Source organism: Crocodylus porosus, unplaced genomic scaffold (assembly GCF_001723895.1).
Source record: "Crocodylus porosus isolate Cpor-Errol unplaced genomic scaffold, CroPor_comp1, whole genome shotgun sequence".
NCBI classification, from domain to species: Eukaryota; Metazoa; Chordata; order Crocodylia; family Crocodylidae; genus Crocodylus; species Crocodylus porosus.
In genome coordinates, this window is record NW_017728943.1 from 73,884,324 (window position 1) to 73,898,142 (window position 13,819).

General features: G+C 44.1%; 1 protein-coding gene across 4 annotated transcripts in view; it reads right to left on the reverse strand.

Moving 5' to 3' along the window:
* Positions 1 to 1,492: 1,492 nt before the first annotated feature.
* Positions 1,493 to 13,819, reverse strand: part of LOC109319801 (NACHT, LRR and PYD domains-containing protein 3-like) — a 34,575-nt gene continuing 22,248 nt past the window's right edge. For 3 of the 4 annotated variants that reach the window (XM_019549585.1, XM_019549583.1, XM_019549581.1), the window contains 7 exons: positions 13,434 to 13,586; positions 12,456 to 12,629; positions 12,073 to 12,231; positions 9,281 to 9,397; positions 7,075 to 7,245; positions 5,296 to 5,463; positions 4,392 to 4,776 (listed from right to left, as the gene is read on the reverse strand). In XM_019549585.1, coding sequence (XP_019405130.1) covers positions 4,407 to 4,776; positions 5,296 to 5,463; positions 7,075 to 7,245; positions 9,281 to 9,397; positions 12,073 to 12,231; positions 12,456 to 12,629; positions 13,434 to 13,586 — 1,312 coding nt within the window. In that variant the 3' untranslated portion in view covers positions 4,392 to 4,406. Of the gene's footprint in view, positions 2,524 to 4,391; positions 4,777 to 5,295; positions 5,464 to 7,074; positions 7,246 to 9,280; positions 9,398 to 12,072; positions 12,232 to 12,455; positions 12,630 to 13,433; positions 13,587 to 13,819 lie in introns of those variants that run through there. The other variant, XM_019549584.1, reaches the window with a different exon arrangement.

Here is a 13,819-nt window from a genome sequence, read left to right on the forward strand (position 1 = left end):
TGTGCATTAAAATAGGTGAATATGCATTAAAGAGCACATGTAGACATGTCTAGTATGTTTTACATGGGCTCAATCCCACATACTAGTTTACAAAGCCTCAGATGTCCCACAAAGCATCGATCCACAGAGATTATAATAATAATAATCTGTATGAGCTGTGAGGAGCTCAATCAGATTAAAACATAGAAACTTTTTTTTCTCTTGTAAATACTTTTTGCTGGTTTCTTTGTAAGGTAAGCATGTTGGAGGGAGGAGTTAGTCAATGAATTTTATTGGCCCAAGTTATGCAGGAGGTCAGGCTAAGCAATCACCAGTGCTCTTCTGACCCAAAATTCAGAAAGTGTCACTGTAATAACTTGAATCAAACTGAGAGGAAAATATATTGCAGAAGAAAGAGAATCTGGAGGACAGACAAGGAATTCAGCTTGTTTGTACATGGCTAGGAGTGCTAAACTGCAGCTGGAGCAGGTTTACAATGAGTTTCTGTACTGAAGAATGGAATCTTCCCATGCTGCATGAAACATTCACAGGGTACAAAATCCTTGGGATAACCTAAAAATATCAAATACCAATTTTGAGGGTGTTTCTCCTTGAGCAGTCTAACTGACCAGTTCAAACTAAGTGTTATACCAGGTTGCGGACAGCCAGGTCAGAGGCCACTTGGGGAATCAAGGTGCCAACTAGGGTTAGGAGGAGCAAGCAGAAACCAGGGATGAGGCAGGTCAGGAAGCTAGGACGTCAATTGAAGGGCAGGGTCTAGGAACAAGCTAAGTCAGGCAGCTGGGAGATCAGGCAGGGGGCAGAGTTGGAGAGATAGCTGGGTTGAGAAGCCAGGAGAGCATGCAGAGAGTGGAGGCACAGAGCAAGCTGGAGGGTAGAGCAAAGCAGTCTAGATTGAGCCCTGTTACCCAGACACTTCTTGTTTCTGCCTAGATTGTATGGGGGAAATGGAAGGTCACCTGACCCTGATCTGCCACTCTATTGACAGGGAGTGGGTGGAGGGCTAGGCTCTGATGGAGGTTCAGCTTAGCCTTGTCCAGTCTGGGCAGTCAGTTATAGGGTGGTAGGCAGGGATTAGTGGCACCATGTTTCTCTTAAAGGGCCTGGTTTCTGGCCTCTTAGCTTTGTTCCCATATGCTCAAGGTATCAGCCACAGGAGCTGTTATCAACTCATACCATTACATTCAAGGATAAACTGCTCTGGAAAAATGTCATGGCTTTCCAATTGAATGAAACCGCAACAAGTCAACAGCATCCTTCCTAGAAACCCCCACACCCTCAAAAACCAAGCAAACTAACTCCCTAGATACTAAACCTAACATAATTTATGTTGAGAAGATTTTGTTGGGTCAGAGGAGGACATGATACCTAACTATCCTTCTGTCCCCAAATGCCAGATTTCCCATTCTTTGATCCCCTCTGTTAGAAATACTAGATCACAAGGATCACATATTCACATGATGTGTTACAGCTTAAATAATAGATTCTTGCATGGCTTCATACATTTTTTTAATTGAAGTAGCTCTTAAGTCCAATTATGAAGGATGATGCTAAGTATTATATGAGCAAGTGACACAAAGATCACCCCTAGCAGACACAGTTCAATTTTAGACCATACACAGAGGGTGACACCTGGCAGCATTCATAATGTTATCCTTGAATTTTGGTCCTATTCATGGTGATGTGCATAGTTCAGGATTAGGAAAAGATAAGTAATTATTTCTTTAAAAGTAGAAGTTATTTTCCTTAGTTTCTTCTATTATGATGAACAACAAGTCTGTTCCAGCTCTGACTTGACCATATTTTGCACACATTGCCTCTCTGAAGGATCTGGAGACTTTATTCTTGACAAAGGTGATTTTTGAGAATATGGTTGTCCATTTTTGGGCTTGCATAGCTGGGTTGCTTCTTGCTGCTTTCATTCTCTCTGCCATCACCTGCATTTAATACCTCATATCAGTCTCATTACAAGAGTCAGAGACTAGATGATGCAAACAAAGGGCAAGATTTGTAAAGGGTCTTAAGCACCTCATTTCCATTGAAATCTATGCAACTTAGGCACCTAAATACCCTTAAAATAACTTTTACAGTTCTGAGTTATCATCTCTTCCCTAGAGATGCTCTGTCCAGGTCAGGGAAGAGGCCCCTTAGCTGAGCAGCAGATGGGATGGTTACACGGCTGCTTATCATGTTGTACTTAGCTCTGTATAAAGAGAGTTTACTGTAAAGATCCCAGGAGTTTCATTCACTAGCAGCATGTTCACATAACAAAATTACTTAGCTCTGCACCACTCTTCCCAGAAGAGAGGAGGGAATTGAGTGCACTATTTGCTCCTCAGTCACTCTTCATCCTGCACCTCTTCCTCATTGTCATGGTATTTGTCCCATGCACCAAAGATGCGGTTTGCAGAACTGGATGTGAACTCATTATTATCCAAACATAGGTATTTCAGGGACAGGGTGTTTTCAATTAGTTGGATGAACTCCTGCTCACAGTCATCAGTAATACCACTGGCTTCAAGGCTAGAGGAAAACAGAAAAGTTTCTGAAACAAAACAATAGGTTTACTGTTGGAGACCACCCAAAGGAGGCCCCCTCTCCTTGTACATATCCTCTCATCTCCTACATGCCACCAATAATCTCAGTTTTGTTATACAGATGGGTTCTCTCTCCTCCAAATGCCTTGCAGTCTCATGCCTGGTCTGTCTAATGATTTCTTGTCCTTAGGCATTTTCTAGAGGTGTACTGATACATTGGTCCCATATCGGATTGGTACCAACATAGGGAAAATTGAAAGTATCAGAAATCAGCTTTTTTGCCTGATACAGTCAATAATGTAGCCAATAAATGGCCCATGCAAAATTGCAGCTGCAGCATGCACGGGGCCAGGAGTGCAGCCTCACAGCTCAGAGACCAACATCTGGCTGGTAAGCCTGGTGTGCAGGAAGGGGTGGGGTGTGACAGCTGAAAATTATGTCTGTGTGACAGAAGTGCTTGCTGAAGGCTCTATGAAGATTAGACCAAGTGTTTTGCTGTATTTGTTCAGATATTAAGTTATATGTTGTTGTTAAGAGCCTAATTAAAGTCAAAGATGTAGTGAGGCCTTGTCTGTAATGAGGCCTAGTAAATTTAACAAAGCCTTGAAGTAGTAAGCCCTGTGGTGTAATTAAAATTAACCTTATCAAAAGAATGCAAGGTTTGTATTGTTATTGGTCAGTCCTAAGAATAATTATAATGGGAGAATCTGGACGGCTGTAAGCTATTAGCATAGCTCAGAAATTATAAATTGGCTGGCACATCCAGAAATCATTTAGAAGGAACATGCAGCTTTGTGAAAAGGACTAATTAGCTGCTGACCTGGATCAGTGGGCCAGTGGATCTTGAGGAGCCCGAGGACCGAATACCAGGGTCCTTCCCGGTACCCCTTGGACAGTGCTTATTAGGGACACCTGACTTCATTGAGCTTTGCAGAAGAGAAACTTGTCATACATCAGGCATCAGAGGGGACTGCTGATAAGTTGCTGATGTGAATTATTATCGTCTGTCTTATTATACTATGTGTAGTCATGTTTTTGTTAAATCAATAAACCTTTTTTATCTTTCTACCCCTAACCACACTCTCGATCCCAAACCCTCCGTAGGCAGCTGGGACAGTGGGGGAAGGGGTGTGTGTGGGGGTGCAGATCGAGGCCCCTGGGGCTGTGGCAGGCATTGCTCAGCTGGGGTGGGGTAGACCCAGGACAGAGCCACAAGCACCTCATCTGGGGGGGGCTCTTGTCGCTGCACACACACTGGGAAAGCGTGGGGTGCATGTGCCCCCAGATCTGCACACAGGGTGGGGAGGGTGGGCTGGGCCCAGGGGCTGCACTGGGCTCCTCCTGGTGGGAGGCTAGGCCAGGCTGTGCTGCACTCATGACATGTGGCAGCGGTACTGGGAGGGGACTATGGGAGGGCTATGGTGAATTTTGGGGTGGCTTCAGCTCCCCCCACAAGCCCACTTCCAGCACTGCTGCTGGCCACCCGGAGCACAGTGCAGCCCAGCCCGGCCTGCATCAGGAAGAGCCTGGTGCAGCCCAGGCCCCAGCCCACAGCAGCATCCTGACCCATCCTGCGCAGATGTGGGACCCTCCCTTCATGCCCTCCCAGGGTGCGCACAGCAGTGGAGCCGTTCCCCCTCCCCCTGAACCCCTGGACAAGCCGCTTGAGGCTCTGTCCCAAGTCTGCCCTGTCCCGGCTAAACAGCGCCTGTCCCTGCCCCATTCCCTCCCTTACTGTGGGGGCCTCGAACTGCTCCTCCATGCCCCTTCCCTTCCCTCCCCTCCCCCCACCCCTTTCCTCACACCAGATTTACCAGTCTGATGCTGGTCTCCACGCTGCCTGGCTACATGTCAGCAGTTGGATTGGTATCAGCTGATATGGCTCCTTAAAAATTGTCCATTGGTATCTTCCCAAAAAATCTCTATTGGTGCACCCCTAGCATTTTCTTCATTTAGGGGATTATGAAAACAAAGAACAACAGAGCATACTGTGGCTTTGCATAGAACCCATGCTGCTTTACTTATGGCGTCATGAAAAGAAAAGAAATATAATGGAGGCTGGACATACTTTAGTATCTCAAGATGACTTTCCTTATCTTTCAGGGCAGAGCACAAGACTTTCACTCCACTGTTGCTAAGGTTATTAAAGCTCAGGTCAAGTTTCATCAGGGTGTTCATCTTGGAGAACAGAGAGGTGATGGCAGGGACACAGTCTTCTGTGAGGGCCGTGGATGACAAGCTGAAATAATCATGAAAGAAAAGCTGAACTGCTGCAGTTGTTCTACTTAGGACTCAAAAGACTGGGTTGGCCAAGCTCAACTCTGCCATTTGCACCCGCTTATCTCCCCAACCTACCTGTGCCTGACCCCTATGCTTCACATGCTGGTGTGAGAGGAGTGGCCTCCACATCAGAGTTCCTTGGTACACAGTGGATTCTCCACTAGACATATCCAGATATTCTCCACTAGACATATACTTCACTGGCCTTATCAGACTGGTAAATCCAACCCTCAATTTCTTAACTATGGCCCTCACCATGTACCAAGGTGCATGCTTAAGTGTATTACTAAACATGGTCAATGGATCTCTTTGCAGTTTTAAACGTAAGCATGTTTCTGAGCACTTGCTGTACTCTTGCCTGTAAAATATAATGCTGGCCATTATATTATACAGCCAGCAGATAATCCAGTCAGTGTGAAGTACAATGCTTCATTTGTCATGTCAACAATTACATTCCAGAATATCTCTCCTACTGTACCTCAGTTTTTTTAGGGTGCACCCTTTGCTCTTCAGGCATGCAGCAAGTATTTTGACTCCTTCATCCCCCAAAGGATTGTACTGCAGACTCAGGGAGACTGCTGTGTTGCAGTGGAAGAGAGAGCAGATGCTAGTCATGCTTTCCTGGGTCAGGATGTTAGAGTTAAGGCTTTAAAAAGAAAGATACCAGGAAAAAAAGGTTAAACAAGTGGACTGAAAATCAGCTAGAGGCAGAGACACACCTAAAAAGGGTCTTTGGCACCTACAACAGGATTTAGGAGGACTTCAGATGTTCAAGTCAAAGTTCACCATTAAGTAGCCCCTCCTTAGCTGCTGCCAAGGTGACTTCATTTCTGACACGAAAGTTCCCTGAACACCTACAGTTCTCCCTTGTGAACATGTCCAGATCTACCCCAGCCTGAATGGCTTCAGTTGAAGCCCCAGCTGGATGCAGAAACTAGGTAGTACAGCATCTAAAACTCTTGAGGGGCCTGATGGGAGTAGGCTACCTACAGCATGCATCATGCACAAACCATAGAAGCTTCAGCCACTTTCAGGGAGGAGGAAGTTGGGTGTACCGGTGACTTTTTATACAATAGCCCCATGGTTAGTGCACTTACCCTGGGGTCGGGAGGTATAGATTATAGATCTCCTCAGCCTGAGGGACTTAAACCCATAGCTCCCACCTCCTAGGAGGGTGCTGCAACCACTAAGACATTATACATAAAATGTGAGGAAGTACCATGGCTGTTGCTGCTCGGTTTGTCCCAAGAGGATTGTAGGTGCTATCCTCAGGAGGGGGTTCTGGGATCTGGACCCTGAGTGGTTGCAGGTGCTTCTTCTGCATCCCTGACTCAGACCCCTAAGCTCTTGAGAGGGCTGGGAGTTCAACATTGCATTTTGCTTGGTGTTTCCTACTGCCTAGCAGAGGTATGGCTAACATGGTTTGCACCCTGGGCAAAACTCTGCCAGAGGGGCAGAGGTGGTGAGATGGGTCTCAGATGGCGAGAAGGATGTCAGTCTTACCCGTTCCAAGGATACAAAGATCCCAGATGCTAAAGCAGCATGGTGTCCCAGCTACTACTAAGCAGCTGCTGCCAAGGCACAGGCTTCCTTGTGGATTGCCATTCCAGCATCTTCTCTGAGTTTTCACCTGGGGCTGGGGCTGTGCTCACCTATCCCTAGTTATGCTGTTGCTGGCTAGCTTTAGGCAGTTCTTTGCTTAGTGGGGAGGGTTTTTTGACTCATCCTTCTCACATGACTTAAGTCCTTCTTGCCTTAAGACCTTCTTTTCAAGTCCTTCTCTCACCAGGAGCTGTATGTGGATTATTAATGCTTTGGATTTCACTTGGGGGTGGGGGCAGGGGAAAGGGCAGGCACCTCTAAGTTAGGAACCTGCAAATAAGGTACAAAACATCTAAGTCCTTTTATGGATCTGTCCAACTGACCTTCACAATGGAAAAGGTTGGCTGATCTATCAAATATGTGGTACTCACATAGACTTATCTTTTATAACCCCCCTCCTTCCCCCCAGCAAAGCCGCAGGATTTACCATTACGAAAAATTCATTAAGTCCTACTGTTGAGCATCTGCTGCATTTGATCCTAATGAAATTGAGACTGGGGGCTAAATACTCAGTCAGTGGATATCTGCATAACCTTTTGATCTTGATACTAGCCACTGCTAGAGGCAGAACACTGAACTAAATGAAGGACTGCTCTGGCCATTCCTGTATTACTATATTAAAAATTTTGAAGAAGCCTCAATAGATCCCCTTTACCTCAATGACTGAAGTTTATACTCAGCGTTGTTCAGTTTCTCACATATTGTTTCCATCAGCTTGTCATCAATGGAATTGTCATCCATGACTAGGGTCATTGGTGTGAATCTGGAGGCGACCCACAGCATGGTGTCCACAATGTACTCTTTAGGGAGACAGGAGAGGATTGCACTATAAGGAAAAACAGATTTTAATTGCAAAACAATGACCACAAAGAGAGAGACTGGTGCTTTACACCTGAGGTTTTTAAAGGATGTTACAAAAATGTGTACTAGCCAGGGAAACAACAGAAGCACAAAGGATTTAGAACCAACATTTTCACAAGAGGGCATTCATTCTGAGTGTCAAACTGGAAGGGGGCTCCACACCTAATTTTCGGAGCAGCTGGGTACCCACCACCTCCATTCATGTCAACTGAAATTGTAGGTGTTCCAATATCTCAAACTGAGCAACCCATATTAACACAAGTTTTTGTAAAATGTGGGTGTGAGTGACTAAGCCAAGATCATGCAGAGGCAGAAACAGAAGGTGTGTGGAAGTCCCAAGACAAGTCACAAGTCTCTTCTAAGACTTCACGCACATTTGTCTCTCCTAGGCTGAAATGCCTCCCTTTGTCCAGACAAGGTTCTCTGGGTGAATCTGATATCTTTTATTAGACCAACTAAAATAGTTGGAAAACAATTATTAAGCAATCTTTTGGGTTCAAAAATCCTTCGTCAGGTTGAGGAAGTCTCTGCAGTTAGTGTGTGCTCTTCCTGGATGGAATGAATAGTAAAGAAGCCAGAGGCTGGTCTGGTCTGCATACAAGACAGGCAGTCAGTGAAGATGTGAATTGAGGAGTCAGTGGGTGAGAGACAGGCTGGGTGTGGGGGGGAGAGAAGGGGGATGAATAGTGGAGAGGTACCTAGGGAGTCAGATGTCAGGTAGGTTATAATGTGTCATAAATCCAATGTCTATATTTAGTCCATGATTTTTAGTGTCCAGGAGGTTAATGAAGTGGAATTCATAGGCTCGTCTCTGGGAAGTGTTTTATAAGTTTCCTTTGAGAGATTGGAGAGAGAGTGGTTTTCTTGTGAGAAATGTGCCCCCGCAGGTAGTTGGGTATTAGTTGGGTATTCCTCTCTTTGATAGATTTCCAGTGTGCATTCATTCTGGTGCGCAGTTGTTGTTTGGTCTCTCCTACGTATTTTCCATCAGGGCATTTGGTGCATTGGATGAGATATATTACATTTCTGGAGGTGCAGCTGTAAGATCCAGGAATGCTGATGGCTCTGTTGTGGGGGGTAGTAATTGTGGGGGTGGTGGAGATGTGTTGGCAGGTTTTGCATTTCTTGTCATAGCACGGTCTGGATCCATTTGGTGTGTTCTGGGCCTGAGGAAGTTTGCTTCTGGTGATGAGGTTAGCGAGGTTCGGTGCTTGTTTGAAGGCTAGGATGGGCGGCTCTGGGAAGATCTCTTTAAGAGTAGGGTCTCTTTGTAGTATGGGTTGCAATTGTTTGAGGATTTTCCATACAGGTTCGAGGGAACTTTGTCTGCCTGTGTCCTTAGACCAACATGGCTACAACCTACATCCCTTTGTCCACTCAGTCTCACACATTCATCTCCCTATTCAGTTCAGTCTTCCTAAACTCATTAGCAAGGCCCTCATCTTCTTCACCTTTTAAGTCCTTCTTAGTGCGCGCACAGGCCATATTGCTCTTAGTGAATCCTGTTAATATAAACAGACTACTCCTTTACCTGTTTGTTTGCATGCCCCTAGTCCGCCAGCCCCTCAGAACTGGAATCATCCTCTCTTCCTTGTCTTGACTGTACCTACCACACTGTGAACACTAGCACAAGCTATTGATAATTTGGCCTAGCAAAGTAACTACATACACATTTCCCCTTTCTTTTCTCTCAGTATTTCAGAGATGGGCCTGAATTACAAAATCTGGATCCAGACTTTTTTCCACAGTTCAAATCCTGGATTTAATACAGAGATGGAGGTATTGAACTAGGAACTGGGACTGAAATTCCCAGGTATGGATCCAGAATTTTGATTCAAGCACTTCTCCAGTTAATGTAATTTATGCTTTACAACACACTTCACTCCTTTATTCTCTTTGTCTCTTTATGTATAACTAAACTCGGTGCCTTTTATCTTATTACCCTGAACTAATGAAAACAGTTCTAGAAATAAACATGAACAAGGAAAAAGAATATTTACATGCCATCTTCTCTATTTTTCTTTTTCTTTTTCTTTAAAAAACACGTCAACAGGAAACACTGGGGCTGTGTCCCATTCCTTCCCTTTCTTCCTTTGCTCTTCTTTTTCTTTTGAAGTCTGGATAAAATTAAATTTAAAAAAATTACTACTATGAGAAGAAAGTGCTAAAAGTAGTGCTTCTATACATAACTTTTACAGTAATTTACATATGAATCAAACCACTCCAAGATGATTAGATGAAAGGCTCCAAAGGAGTTCTGTTATTTAAGAGAAATAACCCTATGTTGATGTGGTTACCACATCAAAATAAAGACAGTGTCTGAAACATCACAGAAAATATTGCCTCTAAATAGACAACCCCCAAATTGTACAGTCTTCTTTCCACTACTGTGCCCCATTGCAAAATCATGTTTAAGTTACTCTACATTCCCTCCCATCTCTTGCACATGATCATTTTCCAGAATTTTCATCAGCACTCTGGTGACCTTCCTAGCTAGGGACAGAAGTTTCACATAAATCCATGTAAGCGATTAGAAACTGGTTTAAACCTGTAGCAGAACACAAGTTCAGTGCACGTAAACCAATTTCAAAATGGCTGAAACTGGTTTAAGATAAACCTGGTTGAATGTATCAGACTTAACTGAATTAGGTCAAACAGGCTTATGAAACTTCTGTCTCGGACCCCTTCTTGGTTCAAGTTAAACCAAAGTCCTCCACCATCTCAGCATGCTTTGCAACCGTGGGCTGGGCTGTCTGCTCCAGAGAGCAGGGCTGGCCCAGCCCCTCTGCTTCCAAGCTGGAGCAGTAAGAGCTGGCTCACTGGCCTCATGGGCTGGCTCACTGGCTCACTATAAATCGCAGAGGCACCAGGAAGAAGAAGTGATGAGCAACCCTGCAGAGTCTTGCTTCTGTGATTCTGGACAGGAAATCCCAGAGACCTCAGGGGCAGCAGGAAGAGGAAGCAAACACACAGCCCATGCTGGGTATATGCCAGAGATCTGTGCTCTAGCATTCCCTGGCCATGCCCCCTCTGCTTGAGCAGGAAGTGGGGCGGAAAGCCACGGAGGACTTCTCTCTTCCCTTCCCTCTGACAGTAGCTGGCAGGTGTGTTCTAGCACCCCCCCCAGCTTCTGGCCTGAGCCACTGCAGGTATGTGGCTATGTTTCGTGAATCAAAAGTGAATGTCTGTTCATTTGCTTATTGGTTCAATCTCTGCAGCTTAGACTAACTTGCAAAGACTGAATCGATTCAGCCTTAGGCTTTTTGACTGGCTGTACTTAACCACTGAGATCCATTAAAGCCTCTGAAGAACCACACTACACTCATCAACTCAATGGTCTGACGTTTCTGCTGTAACACTTACTAAATCTGACTCTGGGTTTCCTCAAGCCACTATGCTTCTTGTTTTAAGCCTATCAAATCCAATATACCAGTCTGATATTACTATTGCAAATCTAACTAACTTTATAATTACAGCCTAAGCAACTACACTGGAATTCTGTTTTGCCAGATTTGGACTGGATGGAAAAGGGCTAGATGAAATTTTTCAAGCTGTTGATAACAAAACAGAAAAATAATGAAAACTATTTCAAAACTGATTTTCCTGTTTTTGTGCAGTTGCTTAAACCAGGTACCCCATACTTTCCACTTTCTTTAGTTTAATAGGATACTTGGGAAGGAAAACATTAGAAAAGTTCCTGAACTCTTGTAAATTTCCCAGTTTTTAATGCTTCCTAACTACCAGATTCTTCTTTCTCTTTACTTCACATTCAGTAGAACAAACTGTACGTTGGAGCCAGACCACATGTACAAGTTTTGAAGGTCTTAATTTATGTTTGTGGATTTGACAGCTAGACCAAAAGCAGTCTTGTAATGAAAAATTAGGGTACCATTGTCTCTTTATGATATAAAAGTGTGTACATGGCCTAGGAGTGCTGAAGAAGGGACAGGATGTCCTAATCACTGTTTTGGGGGCTAAAATGTAGGAGGACCACCATCCCCATCCATCCAATATACACTAACCATGGGTTTCTGGCCAGCTATATTTTTAAAAGCAGTTGCATGTCCAGAATTCACATGTGCACACAGCTGCATACCTGCCTGGCCAGTGCGTTGCTTGCTGTTTATATTCAGGCTACAAGAGCGCAATTACCTGTCCACACTTCAGGGGAAGTAGGATTGCTACCTGCACATAAGTCCCAAAAATGCTGCTTGTGTGGTTAGAAAGCTGCCATTTAGGTGCACAAAAGAAAACAAAATTACACCCCTGTCTTGGAGGGGGTGGGAGGCTTGCTGAAAGAATGAACATTTTCAGGTACATCTCAGGACAGACCAGGGAAACATATACTGAATTTCAAAAAAATTGGGAAGACAGTATTTCTGTTCAGTCCCAGTTATAGAGCTAGTTCCATTGGCGTAATGCAGTGGTTCTCAATTTTTTAGACTCGAGCAGCCTTCACTGGACTCAAGGTACCATTTGGAAAAATGCCAGGTCTTAGCTTTTGCTCATTTTTTGACTACAGAAAAATAACAGCAATTTTTCTGTTGCAAAGAACTGAGAAAGAGCACAACAGGTCAGAATGCTTTTGATACTAGGGGTTTCTGTTTGACATCTCTGGGTTTTTTCTTTTGAGTCATGTGTAGGTGTTTGCAACTATAGCACTCTGGTTGAGAATCACTTGATGGAACTGTACTTGCTTTCTCTGGGGTTGATTTAGCCCACAAAGTACCCATGTTCTCCCTCATACTACATATTATTTCAATAGGTCAAAGAAGAATTGTTTAAAGCATACCTGTTGTCACTCTTTTCCTCATCCTTTGCCTCATATCCAAAATGTATATCATCCTCAGAACCTCTTCTAAATAAAAGTAATTTTCCTGGGCTACGGTGAGTGGCAAGATGCTCGCAGATGTCCCGGAAAGCCTCGTGTTTGGGGTTCTCAATGTTGAAGCTTAGGAGAAAGTAAAGTTGCATCAGAACACATGGCAAGACTCCCCTAGTTCTCATGAGACCATGGGCTTGTGCCTCTGAACCATGAAATGGAAATAGATGGAAGTGGACCAAGTCTGTCTTCAAGAAGAATCTGCTGGGTTTTTTTTTTTAAGAAGATGGTGGCTGGTCACACCAGAACTGGTGATCCTGTCTGAGAATTTGAAATGACAAAAAACTACTCACGCCAGTGATTCCAGTTTGCAGTCTGACTGCAGAAGACTATACTTCAGGGCAGTGAGGAATGCCTGCCTTCCCTGAATCCCATTCACATCAAGTCTAACTATGCCAGGATGAGCTGGAATAATCTGGTCACAAATTGCAGTGACAGTTTCTTCAGGGAAGTCATCAAAAGTTATTCTGAAAACATAATGAGATTATTTTGGTTTGTGACTTTTGACAGAGTAGGAAAATAAAACGAGAAATGGCAAAAACAATAAATCTCCATGTGGGCAATTTGAAATGTAATGGCTTGATGGTTTTAATGCTTGTGCTAATACTCATTCAATTAAAAATTTTGAGACATGTGAGGAACTGGTGCATCACACTGTGAAGAGAAACCAAAGGTGATGTGAAGGGACTTGCCCATCCTCCCAGATGGATTAGAATCATAGGCGCCAACTTTTTATTTTTGCAGGGGGTTGGTGGTGGGGGGAGGCTAAGGTGATAGACACGTGGAAAGTTTGATGCATTTCAGGTGACAGCCCTCTTCCCAAGGGGGGCCAGGGCCCTCAGGCCCCCCCATACTCAGCACCTCTGATAAAAACTCAGGAAAATACTGAGGCCACATTCACCCCTGTGATGAGTGTCTAGGCTACAAGAGAGTTTTACAACTTCTAACATAGGGTTTGCAGGGAATTATGGGGAGAACCAGTGAAACACCGACCTTTTGAAAAGTAGTGAGAATTCATCCCACATGACTGAAAAGTAAATTGCTGAACTGGACAGTATACATTTGTTGGCCTCTTTCAATACTCTTGCCATGGGCCATCAAAAAATCCTACAAAACAGACCTCTCTGGCTGCTTCCTCAATAACCAAGCATTCTATAGTCATCACCCGAAGTGATGTATCTTATATAGCAAACACTGTAATGTTTGGAGCTAACAGTCTCCCTTTACATTTATCCTTTGGACTGAGTGAGAAAAAATAAAACTGTGTTTACGTGCATGGGTCTCTCTCACGGCTTGCTTCCATTGTACAGTTCATCCTGTCATCTCCTTCATACACCAAGTGCAGCCTGGTCATTCTAAGACTTTGTAAAACATGAGCACACACCATGTTCACAGTGGACAAGGAGAGTCCAGAGGCAGTCAAACTACAGAAAGAAAATCAGATTTGAAGGGTTACTGTCTATAGAGGAAGGTACAGGAGTTGATCCTCAGCTAATCTGAAGGAGCTTTTAAGCTCTGTTTTAAGTTAGAGAAATGGATATCATCACAGGTTTGATTGCAATAAACTCCCATGGAATTTATATCTTGAGTACAATACATAGCAACTTCATAGATTTCATAGACATTAGGGCTGGAAGGGACCTCGGGAGATCATCGA